The sequence below is a fragment of the Carya illinoinensis genome, chromosome 7 (genome assembly GCF_018687715.1).
Source record: "Carya illinoinensis cultivar Pawnee chromosome 7, C.illinoinensisPawnee_v1, whole genome shotgun sequence".
Taxonomy (NCBI): domain Eukaryota; kingdom Viridiplantae; phylum Streptophyta; class Magnoliopsida; order Fagales; family Juglandaceae; genus Carya; species Carya illinoinensis.
The window spans coordinates 18,829,946-18,852,115 of NC_056758.1; the positions used below are offsets into that span (position 1 = coordinate 18,829,946).

Below are 22,170 nucleotides of genomic sequence, written 5' to 3' on the forward strand. Positions count from 1 at the left end.
GGACAGATTTTCATTTGTAATGTTTTCTTCTCATTGAATGAAATTGATTTAAAAAAAAAAAAAAGACACTATTCCCATTTAATGAAAAACGACACCATATGCTTAAATTCTAACGAACTAACTGCCACTTTCTTTCCTTCTTTACACCTTCAGCTGCTGCCCCTTTCACCCAACTTCATTCACGACCTTCTACAGCTGCTTCTCCTTCAACAGTTCAACCAGCCTCTATTCACAACCAATGACATCTAACATTGCTGAAAAGGTGATCGATTTATAGAAAGATAATATTGAACACTTCTTCGAATGTTTTCGGAGGGCAAGGCTGATATTAAAATAAAATAAAAAATATAAAAAATAAAAAACACAGAAATGAGAGTTATCAATAACCATGAAGAACAAAAAATTTCAAAGACTATAAATGATCTTAAATAATTAAATAATCATTAGGAACTTTTTCATCGGCCCCGTTTGGTCACCAAACTCTCATTAACTCATTTCATCTCATCATTACACTTTTTTTAAATTCTTATATACTTTTTCAAATTTCTATATAAAATATAATAAAAATTTTAATTTTTTTAAATCCCAATACACTCATAATATTTAAAATTTATATTCTAATAATATTTTATTTAACTCAACTTAACTCAATCTAACATCCAAATCTAACCTTAAATGGAAAGCCCAATAAGCTGAGATGGTTTGTTTGAGTGAAGCCGGTTGTATTTTCTTCACCATAGAGAAATAACACGTCAGCGGCTTATTAGTTACACCAGAACCAGTTTGAAGTTAATCTCAATGATATAATATTATATAAGAATCATACAAATGGTGAGTAGATGATGTGATTTTATAGCACTAATTGTTATTTTATAATTACTATGATGGACTTGTTCATTGTGATTTCATACTTCAAAAACTACATAGCATATACACATATTTCTTCAGCTTCCAACTATTGCACTTCATAAAAATAGACTATCCCGCTTAGCGTCCCCCTGGAGTTAAAACATGAATGCTCCCTTCCCTTTTCTTCTTTTCTTTTCTTTTCTTTTAATATTTATTGGACTTTATTCATTTAGTGATGTAATATTTAGCAAATGGTGCATGAGTCCATGACAAATATCATTTTCAAGAGTTTGTCATTTCGAACAGTTTTGAACCTTCTTGTTGAGCAATGTTGATCTGGGGAAGCATAAGACAATTAATGATCTAGAAACTGCATCTACACAGCATCTCCGAAGAACCAAGAAAAAGGTCTCAATGCTGAAATATCAAGTAAATATGACATATTTTGGACTCATTCCCAAAACTGTATTTCCCTTCCTTGTTGGTTGAATGAATATCTAGACAGATTTACAGCCAAATTTTGGCCCTGGGGCTGAGAAGTAAAACACTGCAGTTCCCCAGTTTAAGGGAGGCATAAATTTCTGCAGAAACGAGATCTTTGGCTACATGCATCAGGAAGTACATCTACCATTGTAAGGAAACAGATCGCTTTCTTCAATGTAACTCTGTGGATCGCCACCTCCACTACTTAGAAGTGACAAATCATCTTCAAAATCCATGTGAGCCCAAAACATCAATCTTCTGCAACCTTTGCTAAGCCAATCTTCTGCAGTTATGTTTACCTTAGACTAAGTGTTAGTGCCAACTACATGAAGAAGAGCATCATTTGATGTTACATTTTGGTATCAAAGACTTTTTGTATAATCCACATCAAATTTGATGAAGGTTAAGCTTATGTTTACTCCCTGCAATGCTCATCAGACATTCCGGGTTTTGTACACAGTATAAGCCAGCAATAGTGGAATTGAAAGGCTATATCCCGGAAAATGAATCAATGGGTTCATCTCATAAGCTTTTACCAAAGCCCAGCAATTCTGTCATTGAAAAACATAAAAGGAAAGAAGATAAAGCATTAGAAAAAAGCTCAGTATAATAAGTGAAGACTGTTGAGCAAACAGTGAGAATAAAAAATTTGTTATTTTCTGTATGATTTGAAAAGGTCATACTGGGGGGTGGGGGGGGGGGGGGGGGGGGGGGGGGGGTAATTGGATCTATGTGCCCTATTAGAATTGTTGTTGCAAGATCTAAACATCATTTAGTTTCCTTTCTTTAAAGAGTTGGAAATACTCCATTTACATAACTGGGTGAATAAAAAAAAGAGAGAAAGGTAAAACAAAGCATCTGACAACTCCAACAGATAGCTTATCAAGCCAATCAATTGGACAGCCATTGTTTCACAATTGAATCTACTCGTGTCGTGTATTGGAGCATGTCACTACCATTTGTGAACATGCACCGTACTATTTCACTTATATTCAGTGTTGGTAAAAGCGCTAGGTGCACTTGAGCACAAATGTTGTCTAGAGGCTAGGTGCAAGGCAAACGTGCACCTGATTGAATAAAGCACATATTTAAAAAATGAATGTATAATAGCAAAAACCCTAAAAATTACAAGGAAAAAAAAAAAAAGAAAGGTGGTAATACATTTAGCCTATTAACTCAATTTACTAGATTAATGAAACATGATAACCAAGTAATCAACCAATTACATAGATTTAGGAAATTTTGGTCAAACATCCTTTTGCTATGGGGTACATAAGTTTTAAGAAACCGTAAAAATTTTTTGAGAATGTACCAATAAATGATTTTTATATTCAAAACCCATTAGAAAGACAGGAAGGAACACAATAAGAGAAATAAAATCATACATAAATGATATAAGCCTCAAATGCCAACCACATGTGGTATGACTTAGGAGTTAATTAGAAAGAGGACCCATAATTTTTTCATCCATCAACATTAATCGAAAGCATGGCAGCTTCACATAGAGGTGACAATATGTTACACAACCCGTTAACCCAATACGAACAGGACACGATAATAGCAGGTTAGGGTTTAGTCTTAACGGGTTTGGGTCAAAACGGGTTGGCCCGTTAAGACACGATTACTTAACGGGTTGATAACAGGTCAACCCGTTATAACATGTTAAGAAAGTTAAAGTTACAATTATACCCTTCTACCCAAAAGTAAAATTGTTAGAATTTTAATTTCGATATTTTTATTGTTTAGATTGTAATTTTGGACTTGTAGTTAGTTTTATAATTTTTATAAATATTGTGATGTTAACATTTATAGAAAATTACGTTAAATTTAATCAAGTCAAACAGGTTAATTTCAAGCATATTCAACCTATTTACATAAACAGTTTAAAACGAGTCATATTGTTTCGTGTCAACCAATTTAGTAATATTCACTAATAGGTCAAAACGGGTTGACACGACACGACACATTATGTTAATGGATCGTGTTAGGGTTTGAGATTGTGACACGATAAACTTAATGGGTCGGGTTAGGGTTTACCTATATAGTATAATATACATGTTTTGACACAACACGAACACAATCCATTAACACGATTTGACACTCCTAGCTTCACAGATTGCCACTAGTCAACTTTAATTTTTTATAAGAATGAATTTTTTTAAAATAACAATAAATAAACTTTAATAATAAAAATATTTTTAATTTAAATATATCAAACTTAGAAAAAAAAACTGCAACGGCCACCATGGGGCCCCACCCAGATGGTGAGCAAACTTAAACATAACATTTTATATAAATCTCTAGTGCTTTCCATGATATACAATATATATATATTGACAACCACTCATAAATAATAATTATTTGATAGTCAAAATCAAATTAAAGTACATGCTTGAATCAAAACATACCAAAAGGGCCAAGACCAAAAAAGCACAAGAATTGTAGGTATTGACTTCTATGCTAATATAAGCAATCAAATATCGTTCCATCTAGAGAGCCAATTTAGACTACTATATACATCACATATGACATTATGTGGAGCTATGGTATGTAAATGATCTTCAGTATCATCTAAATACTTCATAATATTTGTTCCCATCATTTTTGGGTCTCCAAATGATATTTTATAATTTTTATTAAAATATATATATATTTTCTAATTTTTATTAAAAAAAATTATAAGAAAGCTTTTTTGCACTTTAAGCTTGCACAAAAAGCCCCAAAAAGTTGCTTAAAGTGCTCTTCTGTAAATGTACTTCAATTTTGATAAGCAAAGCACTTTGGCCTTAGCGCTTAAGCGTGCTTTTAACAACACTGCTGATTTCATCTATTCCTTTTTTCTTTTTGGTGAATGGCGGTGACCCTCATTATTTGACCACACATAATAATTTCCCACATCATGCATTCTCATAATATCTTTAATTAGTAAGTATATGGAACCTAACCTTAAAATGCTTCCAACAAATCACCAGGAGCACCACAAAGAGAACTTTCCGAATCCACCGGTCACCAAAATGGAACTTTGATCCACCGCATCCGTAATTGTACAATAGAGATCTCCTTCTTCCCTGATCATAATCATCTTCTTTTTTTCCCGAACATGATCGAAAATGTTCCCTATAGATACCTCTTTCAGCAGCCAAAGCCGCAGCAATCAGAATAGCAGGAAAAACCACAAAGAACAGATGGGGAAGAACGACCACCATAATATCTGGACATCCAGCATAGTCATGTTTTCCCCTGCCATCAATATTTGTGACTACCCAGCCCATATAAGTCATGTATCCCCTTTCTTCACCATCTGTTAAAACTCGCCCATAAAACCAGGGGAATGATATAAGGTGGAGCAAGTATCCTAACATACCATACCATACAATGGCAACCCTGCACAACTCTTGCAGAATCCATACAGTGCCATTTATGAAGCCTTTATTAGCTATGAAATTTTTGCAAGTATACTGCTTCTTGGAGAAAATGGAGAGAGCTTTTGGAATAAGAAGAATAGAGAACATAAAATAAAGAGCAGACCAGAGAATTGGGTAATACAAGGTAGCCCATTGACAACCCATGACCAAAAATTCTGTCCACGTCCAGGAGAGCTTACCACTAAGACCGTTAACAGAAAAAGGCCGTAACTCAGTTAAAGTTGATCTGCCCAAAATGTCAGTTGCTTCAATTTGCAACCAAAATCTATCAGGAGATGGATCCTCAAATGCTTTGTAATTCCATAAGGCAGCATAAAGATCTCCCCTGGAGCTGTTATCCACAAGCTTTGTCATTGGTGTCTCCATGACCACTACGAGATTTCCAGGACTGGTATCATATATCCTAGTCGTCACAGACACAACCTGATAAACAGAGAACACCATAGCTCTTACTGAGTCATAAGAAGATGGGAGCATAACTTGGCATTCATACTTCTGGTGAGATGAAGATGTTGACATTAAGCGTGAGTCTAGTGGAAATGTGGGCAATATAATTGTTTCTTTGGCTCCCAACTTGAAGTCAATGTCAACATATGAAACGTGACCTCTATCAATGGCCAAAACTCGCATTGCTCTACTCTTCCTCCAGTCACCCATCTCCCACTCCCAGAATTCTTCAATCGGTGGGGCTCCAGGAGAACAATTTACAGGACTTTCAGAAGATTTTTGGTGTATATTAAGCTGGAAAAACTTTGGCAGGGATAAAAAATGATGACTAGACTGGTGGTGCCGCTTCAAATTCTTACCAAACCTAGTGTGAAGGTGTCCACATAAGTATGCTGATAGAGAATGCTTGAGGAAAATATCTTTTAGGCTCTTTCCAGAATATGAAGATGCAGAGAATGAAAGTGGGAAATGCCCAAAGGAAATCTTGGTCACTGATTTTGTTGACTGAGAATTCCATTGAGAGAGCTCCAAATCTAATTCTTCGAACAGTTGATCGGTTGGATGCCCAAAAAGATTAGTTGGACCTCGTAAACCAACAGACATTGTGCTGTCAAAGCCAACAAAGAGATATTTCTGCCCGCCAGTCTGGATAAAAAAAACAAATGTACATAAGTAACAAAAATCTTTACAGTTACAATTACCAACAAAACACACTAGCATTCTTGATTAACATTTGTGTAGAGGAAATTTTCCGGTAAATATGGGCTAAACCATGTCCACCACTCTATTTATCTTGGAGTCAGACATGAAGGACCCCAGAGAGTGTGTTCATATGAGCTCATAATATCAAACGACTACCAAGTATGGTCCTCAGACTTTATAGTATTATACTTGACTTAGCAAGTATACAACCATGAACGGTCGGAAAATGAAGGGTTATGAAAAAATAAACAAAAAAGATTAACAATCTCAATCTCAAAAGTCTGCAACTTTCAAAGTAAACAATGAACACTTTCTTACCAGTGTCCAAACAACAATTAGAAATGGGTTAACATGAGTGTCATGTCCACAATCATCCACCATGCCAAATTCCCTAAAGTAGATGAGGCCTATCAATCGTGGCAAAAAGGCTTGGGTTTTAGAAGAAAGATGAAGAGCTGTTCAGATAACTTATGCTTATAGAAAACATCGTAGCCAAAAACAGAATTTTTGGCATTCCCAACATTCCAATTACTAAAGTTTCAACAAGTACTTCCCATCCTTCAACAAGTCAAACTCCTTTGAATCTATCACCAAATGGTTCAGAAACCACATAATCCCCCTAATCTCACTAAGACAACGCTCAACTCTATATCTCACCTTCTCTTTGTTGTTGACACTCTTTTGTTTTGCAAGCCGCACAACAATTATTTGCAGTACTTAAGGGCTGTATTACTTTGCTTCGAAGCAGTTTCAGGCTTGAAGGTAAATCTCTCTAAGTCTGAAATGGTTCCCATGGGTGGTGTACATAATATCCAGGACTTGGCGAATATCTTGGGTTGCAAGGTTGCTTCACTGCCTTTGAAATAAATATCTTGGCCTCCAGTTGGGGGTTGCTTTCAAGACAAAGACCATTTGGGATGGTGTGTTAGAAAGAACTGAAAGAAGATTGGTTGGGTGGAAATGGCTATATTTGTCCAAAGGTGGTCAATTAACTCTTATCAAGAGCACTCTATCTAACCTCCCTACCTATTTTTTATCCCTTTTTCCATTACCTGCAAGCATGGCTTCTTGTATGGAGAAACTTTTTCTCAACTTTCTTTGGGGAGGCATGGGGGAAGAAATTAAGTTCCATATTGCAGGTTGGGATAAAGTTCACTCACCAATTCAATGTGGCGGGTTGGGGGTGCACAATGTGAGGGTCTTCAATAAAGCACTTTTGGGGAAATGGTTGTAGAGATACCATAAGGAATGGGAGGGTTTATGGCGAGAAGTCATAGATGCTAAGTATGGGAGTATGAATGGGGGATGGTGCTCTAAGGAAGTTAGAGGGACACATGGTGTGGGCTTGTGGAAAAACATTAGAGCTGGATGGGGAAGATTCTCCAAGTATTTTAGATTTGCAATTGGAAGAGGTAATAGAGTTTATTTTTGGCATGATGTCTGTGGTGAAAGGGTCTTAAAGCAGGTGTTTCCCATGCTCTATCAGATTTCTTGCGACAGAGGCTGCCGTGGCTGACTTAGTGGTAATATCTAATGGTGCTGTCCCTTGGAATGTAAGTTTCTCGAGAGCTGCTCATGATTGGGAGTCGGATATGCTTGTTGAGTTCTTTGACTCATTATATGCAATATTGATAGGCAGTGAGATGGAGGATAGGATGATTTGGTATTTGAATGGAAATAACAAATTTTCGGTGCGCCTTTCTACAAGGCCCTCTTGGGAGTATCTAATGATCATAATTTTCCTTGGAAGGCTATATGGCAATGTAAAGTACGTTACAAGATCACTTTCTTTGTATGGACTGCATCTCTTGGGCGGATCCACACGTCAGATAATCTGAGAAATCGTGGTCTGATCATAACAGATTGGTGTTTTTTGTTCAAGAGCGATGGGTAATTGGTGGATCATCCCTTGTTACATTGTGAGGTGGCCAGGTGTTTATGGAATGAGATTCTTAATAGGACAAGGGTGGCTTGGGTCATGCCCAAAAGAGTTGGGGATATGCTGGGGTGTTGGACAGGAAATAGGAATGCACAAATAGCTGCTGTGTGAAGAATGATCCCTCACTGCATTATTTGGTGCTTGTGCCTAGAGAGAAATAAGAGGTGCTTTGAAGACATGGAGCGTTCTTTGGATGAGCTGAAGCGATTCTTCTACAATACTTTACTTTCTTGGGCTTCGGCCATTATTTGTAATATAGACAATTTTCATGACCTGCTTGTATCTCTCACTAGTACCTAGATGTAATTAGACATGCTCCTTGTATACTTCCACTATACTTCAACAATGTCTTTATTTCAATAAAATTTTACTTTTACCTATTAAAAAAAAAAAAAAAAAAGATCCATCAATCTGTTGCATTTGAACAAGCCTTTTTGCTAAATGCTTGAGAGAGGTGCTTGCATGCTTTCCATATATTTTTCTTACTTGGCTTCAAAATCTGAAGCATCTTGTGTGTCCATGGATGTCTCTGATAGATCTAGCTCTAGTACCAAAATATTACATGCCCACTTGATTGAGCACATATAACTGGGTATTGAAGAAGAAAATTCTTGGGATCTTTTTTTATTTAGTTTCTATCTTGTAAATTCATGAAAATTATATCAAGGTGAAGGGTGATTGGAGACCCTTGGATATCTTTCATAGGACAACCCTTTTTCAATTCTTAAAAAATTGACTAGTTGTCCTATCAAACGTAAGTGTTTGAATATTTGAATAGGCAAAATACTTGTATTTTATTTTTATTATTATTATTATTAACTAATTGTCCTTAAAAAGGTCTACACAGCTAATACTGAAATTCCTAACAACTCCTATCCAAGGCAAACAACTGATTGGCTAAGAACACCAGTTGAACGGCTAATTGGCTAACAACTAATTGGCTAATTGTCAGTTCCTAATCAAAACAAAAATTGTATAAACGAATTAAATAAAGATTTTTTTTTATCAAAAAAAATTTAATCAAGAATTCACACATAGACTTCTACCACAATTGAACTGTTGCTTGACATGGTCAAAGAATGCATGAGTTGCCTGCATCTTCAGTTATAAACTGCCACCCAAAGACTCCAAGTGTCCTTTAGAGCCACATAAAATTGCTCAAGAAAAAATATAAAAAAATATCTGCCCAAAATCAGCCCAATTTTGGACGATGGGTAAAAGTATTTGGGGCTATCAAGCAGTTATATGAACAGGAAAGCTGTTTTGCAGTGAGCATTGATATACTACCTACAAGGTAAATAACAGACCTGAAGAGTGATACTATTGACATTCCGGCTTCTTCCCAACTGCCCATTGATACTATACTTTGAGAAGAAATCAAATGCACCACCAACAGTTGGCACAGCAAAATTATCATGATTTCCTCTAACATCAAAGAAGATGCTCTTGTCAAGTCCACTCCTTGATATAACATCTTCCATTATATTCTGGTATTCCACCCACTCCTCCTCATTTTGCTTCATGGTTAACAAATCCTTACTTTTACCATCTGGGAAAGATACAGAAAAACAAGCAGATGGAGCAAAACCATTAGGACATCAATTTGATGATAAAATAAAAAGTTTCGCATATTTGCAGCTTGAACTTGGATATAAACGAGACAACTTTTAGACTTATATGGAGAAATTCAAAATACTTAACAGAAGCTAAACGACCATATTTGCAAATGCAGTCACCAGATATGTCCTTGTGGTTACGTACTCTCAGCTCATCTAAGTTTGATAATGATACCATATTAATAAAATACTCAAACTGGACCTGCAGCACTTAACAATCATAGATTTGGGAATTATTTCATCCCAGAAATAGCAGGAAGCTGTTGAGTGGCTCGGGAAAGAATCATAATGAAATGAAGTTGCCTCAATCATGGATTTGACTTAGTTATGGATGCTTTGAGCTGTACGATGGATGTGGCTGTTGTAGGAGGTTTTGTATCGGGCTTTAAGGTGGGAGATGTTTCTAGTGGCTGCATCACGGTTTCTCATCTTCTCTTTGCGGACGATACCTTAATTTTCAGCGATGCTAACCAGGATCATCTTCGAGCTTTAAGAGCTTTATTGTTATGTTTTGAAGCTGTCTCTGGGCTTAGAATCAATTTTATTAAGTCTGATATCATCCCTGTGGGTTCAGTCAGAAATATTCACGATTTGGCAATATTCTGGGCTGTAAGGTATCTTCTTTACCTATGAAATACCTTGGGTTACCTTTGGGGGCTCCTCACAAATCTTTGTCTATTTGGGATGGGGTAATTGAGAATATTGAGAGGAGACTAGCTGGTTGGAAAAAGATTTATTTGACCAAAGGGGGCAGAGTTACATTGATTAAAAGCACCTTGTCTAATTTACCTACTTATTACCTCTCTCTTTTCCCTATTCCAGCAGGGGTGGACAAAAAAATTGAGAGGATTTTTTAGAAATTTTTTATGGGATGGTATTGGGGAGGAACGTAAATATCATTTGGTGAGTTGGAATAAGGTATGTACTCCGGTGTCTTGTGGAGGTTTGGGTGTGCATAACTTAAAGCTTTTCAATAAAGCTCTACTTGGGAAGTGGCTTTGGAGGTACAACAATGAGAGAAATGCATTGTGGATACAGATTGTAGATGCTAAATAAGGAAGGATGAGGGGGGATTGGTGTACTAACAAAATAAAAGGGGTATTTGTGGTGGGTTTATGGAAGTCTATTCAATTGGGATGGGGAGATTTTGTCAAAAACATTAATTTCAAAGTGCCATCCGGGACTGATATTCTCTTTTGGCATGATGTTTGGTGTGGTGATTTAGCTCTTAAATTAGTATTTCCCAGAATTTTTAGGATTGCTAAATACAAAGAAGCTGCTGTAGCTGATTCTTATCTGTTTTCAAACAATATATGCTGAATTGGAATGTGGAATTTAATAGAGTTTACAGGATTGGGAAGTGAGTGAAGCTGCTGATTTCTATGTAAAGCTCTATACTTCTAAGATTGAGGATAGGATGCAGTGGGTTCATGATAACAAGTCCAGATTCTCTGTGAAATCCTTTTATAAGGTGTTAAATAGTCATGGCAACATATCTTATCCCTGGAAATGCATTTGGAAAGCTAGAGTGCCCAGTAAAGTTGCATTTTTTTGCTGGTTGGTGTCGCTGGAGAAGGTTTTAACCACTGACAACTTGAGGAAAAGGGGTATGTGATGGATTGGTATTTCATGTGTAAAAAAGAATGGTGAATCTGTTAACCACTTATTTGTTCATTGCAAGATGGTGGGTGCCTTGTGGAATGAGTTATTTGCAAGGGTAGGCATTGCTTGGGTGATGCCTTTTCAGGTGGTGGATTTCTTGGCTAGCTGGCAAAGTGCAGCAGGATGTAGAGGCAGTATAGCTGAATGGAGGATGCTTCCATTGTGTTTGATTTGGAATTTATGGCTTGAGAGAAATGGGAGGTGCTTCAATGATAGTGAATGCACAATGGGAGAATTTAGGGATTTTTTCATTAGCACTTTAAATTTTTGGGTACATAATCTTGTGAGGGATTGAATATTTGTAATGACTCATTTTTGTTCTTTTTTTTTTTAGCTTGTAGGTGTATTCTCTTGTATACTTCCTGTGTACTTAGGCTATGCCTCTTTACTTGGAATAAAATCTCTTATTACATATCAAAAAATAATAATGAAATGAAGTTGCATATGAAAAGGATTAAGAAAAATCACATCAAAACCAAATGCTGCAGTGTGATAAGACCAGAAGATTCTTAAATCGGCAAATGCAGCAACTAGATTTGTCTTACATATTATTGGATCACCCACGTGTTTGATGAGCCAGCGCAAAATTTTTTTTGATAAGTAAAAGAAGATATATTAGAACAAGAAAAGGGCAAGGCCCGAGTACACAGGGGGTATACAAAGAGCCTTGCTAAAGGCTAAGAGCTGCGGAGGGCAGCATAAAGTTCGGTAAAAGAAGTGCCATTTAGTACAATAGAGGAAGCCCACAAAACCAAAGTATGGTAAAAGAAATCCCTAAAGCCTTCCGGTGAACGCTCCTTATCCTCGAAACAGCGACTATTCCTTTCGTTCCAGGTGCACCACATTAGGCAAAGAGGCACCATTTTCCAAATATCTGCAACCTGCCCTTTGCCCCGGACTCCTCTCCAACAAGCCAACAGATCAATCACCTTTCGAGGCATTACCCATGCCAAGCCCAGTCTTGCGAATATGTCATCCCATAAAACTGTAACTACTTCGTAGTGAAGGAGTAGATGATCCGCTGTCTCACCGTTATGTTTGCACATATAGCACCAATTCGTTAGGTAGAGGCCACGACTTCTCAGTTTATCAATAGTCAAAATACTCTCATGAGATGCTAGCCATACGAAGAATGCCACTTTTAAGGGGGCCTTAGTCTTCCAAATACACTTCCAAGGGAAAGCAGTGTAGGGGTGTGCCGAGAGTGCCTTGTTAAAGGAATGTACTGAGAAATGCTTATTTCCTGTGAGTGACCAAAGCATGTGATCTTCACCATCAGCACGTAAATTTGACGCTTGTAGTGCGCTGTAAAAATCAGTAAAGTCTCCCAATTCCTAGTCTTGTGCATCTCGGGTGAATCTGACTGACCAATGAGTGAAGGTTGAGTTGTTGTCCAAATTGTCAGCAACTGTGGCCTCTTTATCAGACGCGATTCTGTATAGGGATGGAAAAGTGAGCTTCAAAGCAAGCTCGCCGCACCAAGTGTCATGGCAGAAGCTAACTTGGTTGCCCCTTCCTACCACCATTCTGCAATTAACAAAAAAGGCTTCCCAACCGTTGCGTATGAACTTCCACAAACCTACTCCATAGGCCCCTCTTACTGCGTTGGAACACCAACCCCCCCGTAGGCTTCCATATTTGCTGTCGATAACTTCCCTCCAGAGAGCGTTTTGTTCCCTGTGGTATCTCCACAGCCATTTACCGAGAAGAGCCTTGTTGAGAATTCTCAAACTGCGGAGCCCCAAACCTCCATTAGCCATGGGTGTGCATACTTTTTCCCATTTGATCAAGTGGAATTTTTTGACGTCCTCCGAGCTACCCCATAGGAAGTCGCGAAAGATCTTCTCCAATTTGTGCGCCACACTTGCAGGCAAGGGGAATAGGGAGAGAAAATATGTGGGGAGATTAGATAGAGTGCTCTTAATAAGAGTGACTCTGCCCCCTTTGGATAGGTAGAGTCGCTTCCAACCCACAAGTTTACGTTCAATTTTCTCGACCACCCCATCCCACATAGTCTTGGATTTATAAGAGGCCCCCAGAGGGAGACCAAGATATTTCATGGGCAAGGATGACACCTTGCAGCCCAGAAGGTCCGCCAAAGCACTTAGATTATCAACCTCTCCAACTTGTACCATTTCCGATTTTGCAAGATTGACCTTGAGTCCCGAGACGGCTTCGAAACAAAGCAAAATGGCCCTTAGGGAGCGAATCTGATCCGGAACTGGCTCGCAAAGGATCAAAGTGTCGTCAGCAAAAAGAAGATGAGAAATTGAAATGTTACCATGGGTGGGGCTGCCCACTGAGAAACCCGAGATGTAACCACCCTCCACCATTCTATTCAACATTTTGCTTAAGACCTCCATTACTAGGATGAAAAGAAGAGGTGATAAAGGGTCCCCTTGTCGTAGACCCCGGGAGCTATTGAAGAAGCCTTCTGGAGTGCCATTCACCAAAACAGAAAATCTGACGGTTGTGATACAATGTTTCATCCATTGGCACCACCTGTTCCCAAAACTGTACCTGCCAAGTACGTGTAACAAGAAATCCCAATTTACATGATCAAAAGCTTTATCCATATCCAACTTGCATAGGATACCTGGAGTACCGGCTTTAACCCGACTTTCCAGGCATTCGTTAGCAATAAGAACGGAATCAAGAATCTGCCTTCCTTTCACAAAGGCGTTTTGGGATTTTGATATGATCTCCCCCATGACTGTGCTCATCCTCTGGGCTAAGACCTTGGAAATGAGTTTGTAGACCCCGCCCACCAAACTAATGGGACGAAAATCCTGCACCTCTACCGAGTTTACCCTTTTTGGGATAAGAGCAATAAAGGTGGCATTGAGGCTTTTCTCAAATTTCAAAAAAGAGTGAAATTCGAGAAATACCTTCATAATATCCTCTTTGACGATGTCCCAGCTAGCTTGAAAGAAAGCCATAGGGAAACCATCGAGGCCCGGGGCCTTGTCTTTTACCATCCCTTTTAGGACCTTAAGCACTTCCTCTTCTTCGAACGATCTTTCTAGCCACGTTGCACTTGCTGCATCGATAGAGTCGAGTGACAACCCATCTACCTTAGGCCGCCAAGAGTGTTGCTCTTTAAGCAACTGGTCGTAAAAAAGGACAATGTGTTCCTTGATGGCTGTCCTGTTAGAGATAATCCTCCCGTTGGAGTGTAGGACCTCAATGGCGTTGGTTCGTCGATGAGAATTAGCGACACGATGGAAGAATTTGGTACACTTGTCCCCTTCTTTTAGCCAAAGGGCCCATGATTTTTGTCTCCAAGATATCTCCTCCAACAGCGTGATTTTTTCCAATTCAGCTATTACCACCGTTTTCCTTTCTTTCTCATCAGCTGTAAGGGCCCAAGTCGTCTCTTTATCCTCGAAGCACTGCAGTTCCTGAAAAAGAGTGCATCTTTGGTCATTTAGGTTCCCGAAAGTTTCCATGTTCCATGTTTTCAAATCATTTTTTAAGGCTTTAAGTTTTCCAGCTAACACAAAACTGGGGGTGCCCAGAATCTGGTAGGAGGACCACCAAGATCTGATTTTGTCCAAAAAACCCTCCGTCTTCAGCCACATATTCTCGAATTTGAAGTATTTACGTCCCTCATGTAGACCCCCACAGTCCAGCATGAGTGGGAAGTGATCTGAGCAAAGCCTGGGAAGGCGTTTCTGACAAAGGGTGGGGAAATGTGTCTCCCACGATGGAGAGACAATAAATCTATCCAAGCGAGACCATGCCCTCCCATTAGACCAAGTATAGTCGCCACCCCCTAGGGGAAGGTCAAGCAAGTCCAGCTCGAAAATTAGGGCTGAAAAATCAGCCATGGCTGATCCTGTGTTTGAGTCCCCCGACCTTTCACTTGAGAACCGAGTGGTGTTAAAATCACCTCCAATGCACCAAGGGCCCTCCCACCAACTGCACAAACCAGCAATCTCGTCCCAAAGGAGTTTCCTGTGGCTGTCATTGTTCGGACCATAAATGCCTGCAAAGCCCCACCCGAACCCGTCCTCCAAAGACTTGAAGGAACATGCGACCACGAACTCACCAATGGATTCTTCCACCAACTCAACGACTCTCTTATCCCACATCACAATAATGCCCCCTAATGCGCCCTTTGAGGGCAAGCTAACCCATCCCGCATAGACACAGCTCCATAAACTTCTAATGATGCTCCGGTCAACATGCTTCAATTTGGTCTCCTGTAAACAAATGATGTCAGCCTTCCAATCCCGGATTAAGTTCTTCACTCTAAGACGTTTATTCGGATTGTTTAAACCCCGAACATTCCATGAAAGGATCTTGGGCTTCATGGATCACCTAAATTCACCCTATCTGTCAACCTTTCCCTACTAGTGCTTCCTTCTCGACCACAGTTTAAGGTGCATGAGAGTCTCTTTAATTCCCTTTCTTTTTTGCTGGCGGATCGGAGGGTGTGAGATTGTTCTGCTGCGATGGCTGTGAAGAGAGCTGTCAGCTGGTCCTCAAAACCAATGCAAGAAATCCTCGCACAGTGGCGAATGTCTTCTACCTTCTTCAACACCCAATCTGTTTGAGGATCTGACCACGGCAATGCTGGTGGCAGGGTACAAATTGGACTAAAATCCTCCCCCTGGTTCCCCTTGTCCTTCCCTTCATTCTCCATATCAGAGAAGGGCACCAAAAGATCTGTCCCTGAAAAAGCCTCCTCTTCTACCTCTACTTCGGAACCAGACTCTTCCTCTACTTCTTCCTCAACGGTGCAGAGGACCCTTGAAATGTGCTCGGACGTTTCCAACAGAGAGGGGGCTGCGCAGACAGCTGGAAAGGAGTGGGCTTCAAACCGGGAGAGAAGATGGCAGCCCAGGGGTTCCGAAGGCCCAGTCGGAGTTGTCTGTGCCGGCATCAAATTCTCGAAAGCAAGAGGAACGACGGTGACGTCGTTTTCCTCTCCTAACGGCACTGTTTGGGGCGAAACGGCCGCCGTCGTGCCCTTAGACCGCGCTTCGTCGGTGCCGGGAGGATCGTCGGAGCCAAACGGCGAGGTCTGTGACGCCGGCAGGGTTGTCGGCGAACGCGACGGCTGGAGACGGCTGCTCGTGCCTGCGGGATAGGCTCGTGGCCGAGATGAAAGAGACCCGCGAGCTGGGTTGGCGGGTTGTCGGGTCGCCTGCCCAACCCGAGTGGGAGAACCGGATTGTGGCAGGGCCAAAGGCCTTGGGCTTGAGGCCCGAGGTTGTGGGCTCGATGCCCGTGGGAGAGCCCACTGAGGGTTATCTGAAAGGATGGGGAAAGTGGGCTGCAGCTGAGGGCTTTTAACCCTTATCGGGCTTGGGGGCCCATTGAGCCCGTGTTCAGCCAAAGGCCCGTTTGGCCGAGGCTCTCTCTTTTCAGTGTTGACCGAGACCTTCACCCCTATATTAGTAAAATCTGCAGCGGCTAACGGGAGTGTGGCAGACGCAATCCCCTTACCCCGTCCCATCGCCATGCTTAGACCTATATCCACTTTATTCATCAGAAAGGCAACTTCTTGTAGGACACCGGAAAGTTTGGCTTTAATATCCCAGAACACCCCCTCTATTTCTCCTAGCTTTGTGCCTCTGTCAGAAGACTCCTCCAAATTTGCTGGGTAGGAATACGGTTTGTCATCTGTCAACTTCACGGCAGAGCTGCACTCTGCCGCTGCACCAGACAAGGCCGCGGCGTAAGAAACTGAGGGCCTGAAACCAGACACCCCAACCCGATATGTATCCGCAGAAGGCACCGTCGCACGCTCAGCCACCTTTTTGAGGTTGTACGCAAATCCCTCCCATCCGCAACTGTTGACTCCTTCAGGGATGATCAGAGATCCTCTTCTGCTTCCATTACTGAACTCTTCCAGTTGAAGGTAGCAGCCCCTAGTGTTGCTTAGGAGATGAAGGGTGAGCACCCCATTACCGGCCCTCATTTTTCTAAAGAAATTCTGACGCCACTTAGTCACGGTGGCTTCCTCCACCATTTTCACCACCCAAGATGCCGCCGCCTTATTGACTAAAAGATAAAGAGCCATACGCCTATTTTTCTCCAGGATACGAAAGCAGTCAAATCCCACTTTTGAGAAAACAAAAGTTTTGGACTCCACCTTGAATTGCCTAAAGCTCTCCATCTCAAGGGAATAAAAAGATAGGGGGAGGGGAGAGAGGAGAGGGAAGGGGGAGGGAGTGGAAGGAAAGATGGTAGGGAAGGGAGTCAACTCCGGCGAGAGGCGCCGGAATGAAAAAGTGTCGCATGCATGCAGGCACGAGGGGGGAGTACGGAGAGAAAAGGGTTCCCAAAATACCTCTTATGCCTCCAACACAATTTTTGCCAGCGCAAAATTAACCATACCAAATTGAACTTACAGCTCTTTTTGCCCATATAACTCAATCAGTGAATTATAGGAAGCCAGAAATAGTGGACAGCTCTTGACTGACTTAGAAGGTATCATAGAGAAATCAATAAGCATATTCTAGGTTACCCAGGTTCTGCAATCATTTGACTTTGTGACCTTCTTTAAAGGGATACCAAAAATAATATAAACCAATATTTCCTTTTTTTTTTTTTTTATAGGTAAATGGAAAATATAGATATAAACCCATATCTCTTTTAAACTATTATTTATTGGTATCCATTGAAATAGTGCAATCATTCGACTTTCTAAAGATATACGGCCAGCCTGTTTGGGATTGCGGTCAGAGTCTTAAAAAGTGCTTAAATAGCCTTAAAAGCTCTTTAATGAAAAAGTTAGGTTGTTTGGGTGTTATCTATTAAAATACTTTTTAATCTCAAATAAGTTAAAAAGTACGTTTGAGGAAAAGTATCATTTTGGTACTTTTCCTCAAACGTGCTTTTACAGATAATCCAGAATGTAGTTCAAATTTTTAAAAAACTATCAATGGGTGAAAATACCCATACAATTTTCAGATAATTACAAGTTTAAAATTTTTAAGGATATGGTCATAATCTTTAAAAAAATCGAATTATCGTCATTTCTACCTCAGAAAAGCACTTTTTTAAGTTGTTTCCAAACAAATGTAACATGTTTGAAAGTGTTTTAAATATATGGTTACCAAACAGTAAATAAACTTTTAATAGTAGAACTAAGCCCTAAAGTTATAAGCTATATTTTCCACCATAATCCCAAACATGCACATAGACTGTCTTGTTCTAGATCTCTAAGGTAGGTACAAATTGAAACATCAAGCATTGTAGCTTATTTGGGGTGGGAACAAATGATACATAACACCTCCTCCCCTCAAATTCTTTTTGTTGCTTATTCTTTTCTTAGCAATTAACACATGCACCTGCACAGATGGGAACGTTATGGGGTGGGATTTCCACTACGCCCATGGCCAAAGTCTCTCCTCCCAACTTGTCTGTGTCTATACATATATATTAGTGTTTATATTGTTAAAATTTCAGGACCAATATCTGGTTTTCCCATTGAGCTTTAGCTCAAGTGGCACCTTCCCCCCAGTTTGAAGGGAGTGTTATGGCTTCAACATGCATAGCGTGCATTTGTAATTTATCCATTAAAAAAAGCCCCATTACATGCATGTGTACCTTACCACTGAGAGAGGGAGTGGCAGATCTTATTTCAATGCCCGAAGTAAAAGCCTAATCATAGTTAATGTATTCTGCATAAACAGAATGCATAAACCATGTGAAATTCTTGTGTGATTTCTCAACATTATGTGATTATTTCAGTGAAAAGATCATGAAAATATATATTATATGCAATATCCCATTCAATTGTGGTTTTTGACAATAGAAACTATTTAAAGGTTCAAGAACTCTATCTTATCTTTTTTTGATAAGTACTCTAACTTATCTTCTTCAGAACAATCCTCCAAGAACATTTTTTTTTATAAGTAACAATCATCCAAGAACATGAAAATGGTGATTCAGATTAACAACAATGTAAACCTGAAAATATATAAAAGGTTTATTCATCAACAGAAATTGTGCTGTCAAACGTTGGATTACTCATTTTATCAATCAACAGATTTTTTTTTTTTTTTGATAAGTTAATAAAAAAAAAAAAAAATCTCAACAATCATTTAAATGGATACTGAAAATCATACAACAAATAATTTCTTTGACCATAGGAGCATTTCTCATTGGTTAAGTAAATGAAATTGTTATTCTCAAAAAATTGAATCAAACGAACAAAAACTTGAATTTGTTTTTTTATAAGTAAATGATTGTATTAAAGACGATAGGCAGCCCAAGTACACAAGATGGTATCCAAGAGATAAGCCCTATCTAGGTCGTAGCAATAGAAACAATAAAGTCATGAAAATCAAGGCCATTAAATTCTACAGCTATGGCATATAGGAATAGATCATGAAAAAACTTGAAATTTCGGGGCAGATCCAGAAAAATGAAAAGAAAATTGATAATTCCACTTACTAGAATAGCATACATCACAGCTCGCAATTTAGTGGGAAAAAAACTTCAAGAAATAAAAGTTTGCAGCCACAGTAGGAAGAAAAAGAAGTCCATGATTCCTAAAGCCAAACAAAAATAATAAATACTCCTCAAAACTACACACCAGAAACCCAAAACACGAAATGTATGCACACCCATAAAAATATTATAGCAGAGAGAGAGAGGGGGGGGGAGGGAGATGTGAGTAAACCTGTGAGATCACCAGTGATAAGAACAAGGGAGGGCTTGATGACGGAGAGGACAGGGCCGACAACGTTTTTGAAATCAAGAGCTCGTTCGGGATGGTGGACACTGAAATGTAGATCAGATAGCTGAACCACCCATATCACCGACTCTGGGCCTCCCTTCACATGTATAACTCTCCTATCGTTCTTCTCATTGCTGTTCGAGCTCGATTTGGAAGAAGAAGAAGAAGAAGAAGAAGAAGAAGAAGAAGAAGATAAATCATCTCCTCCTCCTTCCTCGATAGTTCTTGTAGCATGGCAAGTGGAAGGTAAAGTGGCGGTGGTGAGGAATAAAAGCATCGTCAGATTAAGAATCAGATTGCCCATTTCTCCAACTCTGGAATTCTCCACCCTTCCAACTCCTACAGATATGTTACGATCCGTGCCTTCAGTTATTGCCAGACCGGGAAATTGGGGCGGGTCGGGTTGGTCCCTGGTGGTTTGACGACGTGCGTTGAGGGGCGTTCGGGTTAAAGTCAGTGGAAGATCGTTGATTTCTGCATTTATTAAATACAATTGTCGTTTTGGCACTGGCCAAGTCGTCTGACAAGAAGAGCACCATCTTTCAGCCTTGGCTCCAATGTTTTCATTTTCTTGTCTTGGCTTTAGACTTTGTTAGGCGTATCAAATCTTTTTTAAAACTTTTAAACATTTCTCTTAACTTCATTTATAAATATTATTTAAACACAAAAAAATATTATTTTAAATTTTCATATAATTATTACTTAGATACAAAAATCAATATAATTTTTATAAATTTCAAAACAAAAAATAATCTTTAAAAATTATTTTTAAGACTTTTCAACTTTCTCTATCCAAGTTCACAAACTCCAATACAATATTTAATTTAAAAATAATTTTTAAATTTTTTAAACTTTATTTATCTCCTTTCACAACCCTAATATAATACTTATTTTAAAAAAAGATTTTTATCATTTCCTAAAACTTAATCTCAAACAAATTTTTAAAATTCTCAGATATTCCCAAACATTTGTTTATAAATAAACATGGACAATTAGCCTTAGCTCAAGATGGAAAATTTCATGCCGATGTATTTTTGCTGTCTTGGACAAATGAAAGATACCATAAAAGTAAGGAAAGAAAAAAAAAATTAGAAAATATTATGGTGATTCAAAGTAAGGCAACATTGTAAGCATAGGTGACCTAAGCTAATATGTGTTTTGGAGCAATATAAGTTTCGAGCTTTAGGCGAGGAAAGAGTTGGGTCGCAGAAGGGTGAGGAAGTGCAAGGAAAGGGTTAGGCGATGAAAAATTTGAGTAGAGGCAGAAGTATTAGGCGAGCAACAAATTAGATAAGCAATGAGCTAGGCGAGAAAAGAGTAATGACCAAGGAACGCAAATACCCCAAGATTCCATGCACGAAGCATGTTACGTATAACATATGATAACTGAGAATGCTTATGTCACTACCTAAATGTTATAGGCCATAAGCTTGGAAATATGCAGTGTTACCGTAACTTATGCAAGGACAAAGGTACGTAACTATGATCATGTTCTACACATCACTTTATAGTAAATTATAAAGTTTCTTATGCAAATGTATGTATGTAGTAAAGTTTTACAAAGAAATATATATGTATGTATTAGCTTTCACTGGAAGCCCCTTTTTATGAACTTATGTACAATGAAGAAAACGCTTTACAATTCTAGAACTACAAGAATGATGGTATGATTGAATGCTATGTAGTACGACAATATATTTTAAAGAATGAAAGATGAAGTAAGGTTAAGATAAAAGAAACAAAAATGAAATGTATGACTACATGTGTTTAATGAGAAAAAAAATTGATTGGGTCATATAAGGATTAGGAAGGTACTTATGAGGTTGGGATGGATTGCAACCTTAGAATACATAATTGGCGGTGCACCTAGTGATGATCCATTCCTGAAATTCAGTTCTTATCTAGTCACTCTAATAAGAACCATTGATAACACATAGAGATTAATAGCGTGTAACAACCATAAAGGATAAAGGATGATGTTAAGTTAATGAATGATTAATGCTTAAGGTTAAGGAAATGAAAATTTCTATAATAAGTTGAGGGAAAAGATTTTTTTTTTTTTTTCCTTTAATGCTCTAAGGTAAATGTTCTATATTCTAAGGTAATGTTTTTTCTCAAAAAGTTGATGTTAACTGAACCTTATGTTTATAGTATATTTATTATATGATATTGTTCTTACTGTTATGAACTCAATGAAAAATGAGAGAGTTTCAAGAGATTGAGAGAGAAAGAGATAGAACTCAGAGAGGTTATCAAACTTATGAATTCCTTAAAGGATTCAACGATATATATATAGGAGTACAAAGGGGACTATGCTTTTGACGACTAGCACTATGAATTTGACGGCTA

The 22,170-nt window shown here is 38.8% G+C and overlaps 1 protein-coding gene across 2 annotated transcripts; it reads right to left on the reverse strand.

Annotated features, from left to right (window-relative positions):
* Positions 1–1,180: 1,180 nt before the first annotated feature.
* LOC122315876 (putative metallophosphoesterase At3g03305) lies at positions 1,181–20,241 on the reverse strand. 2 transcript variants are annotated; one of them, XM_043132161.1, is made up of 5 exons: positions 19,765–19,908; positions 19,536–19,633; positions 9,153–9,394; positions 4,278–5,849; positions 1,181–1,883 (listed from the first exon to the last, which is right to left on the reverse strand). In XM_043132161.1, exons 3-5 carry the CDS (start codon positions 9,366–9,368, stop codon positions 1,767–1,769), a joined length of 1,905 nt encoding a protein of 634 aa, XP_042988095.1. In that variant the 5' UTR covers positions 9,369–9,394; positions 19,536–19,633; positions 19,765–19,908; the 3' UTR covers positions 1,181–1,766. The 2 variants fall into 2 exon arrangements, with proteins under 2 accessions (XP_042988095.1, XP_042988094.1); XM_043132160.1 differs by lacking the exon at positions 19,536–19,633 and having other exon boundaries at positions 19,765–20,241.
* Between the last annotated feature and the right edge of the window lie 1,929 nt (positions 20,242–22,170).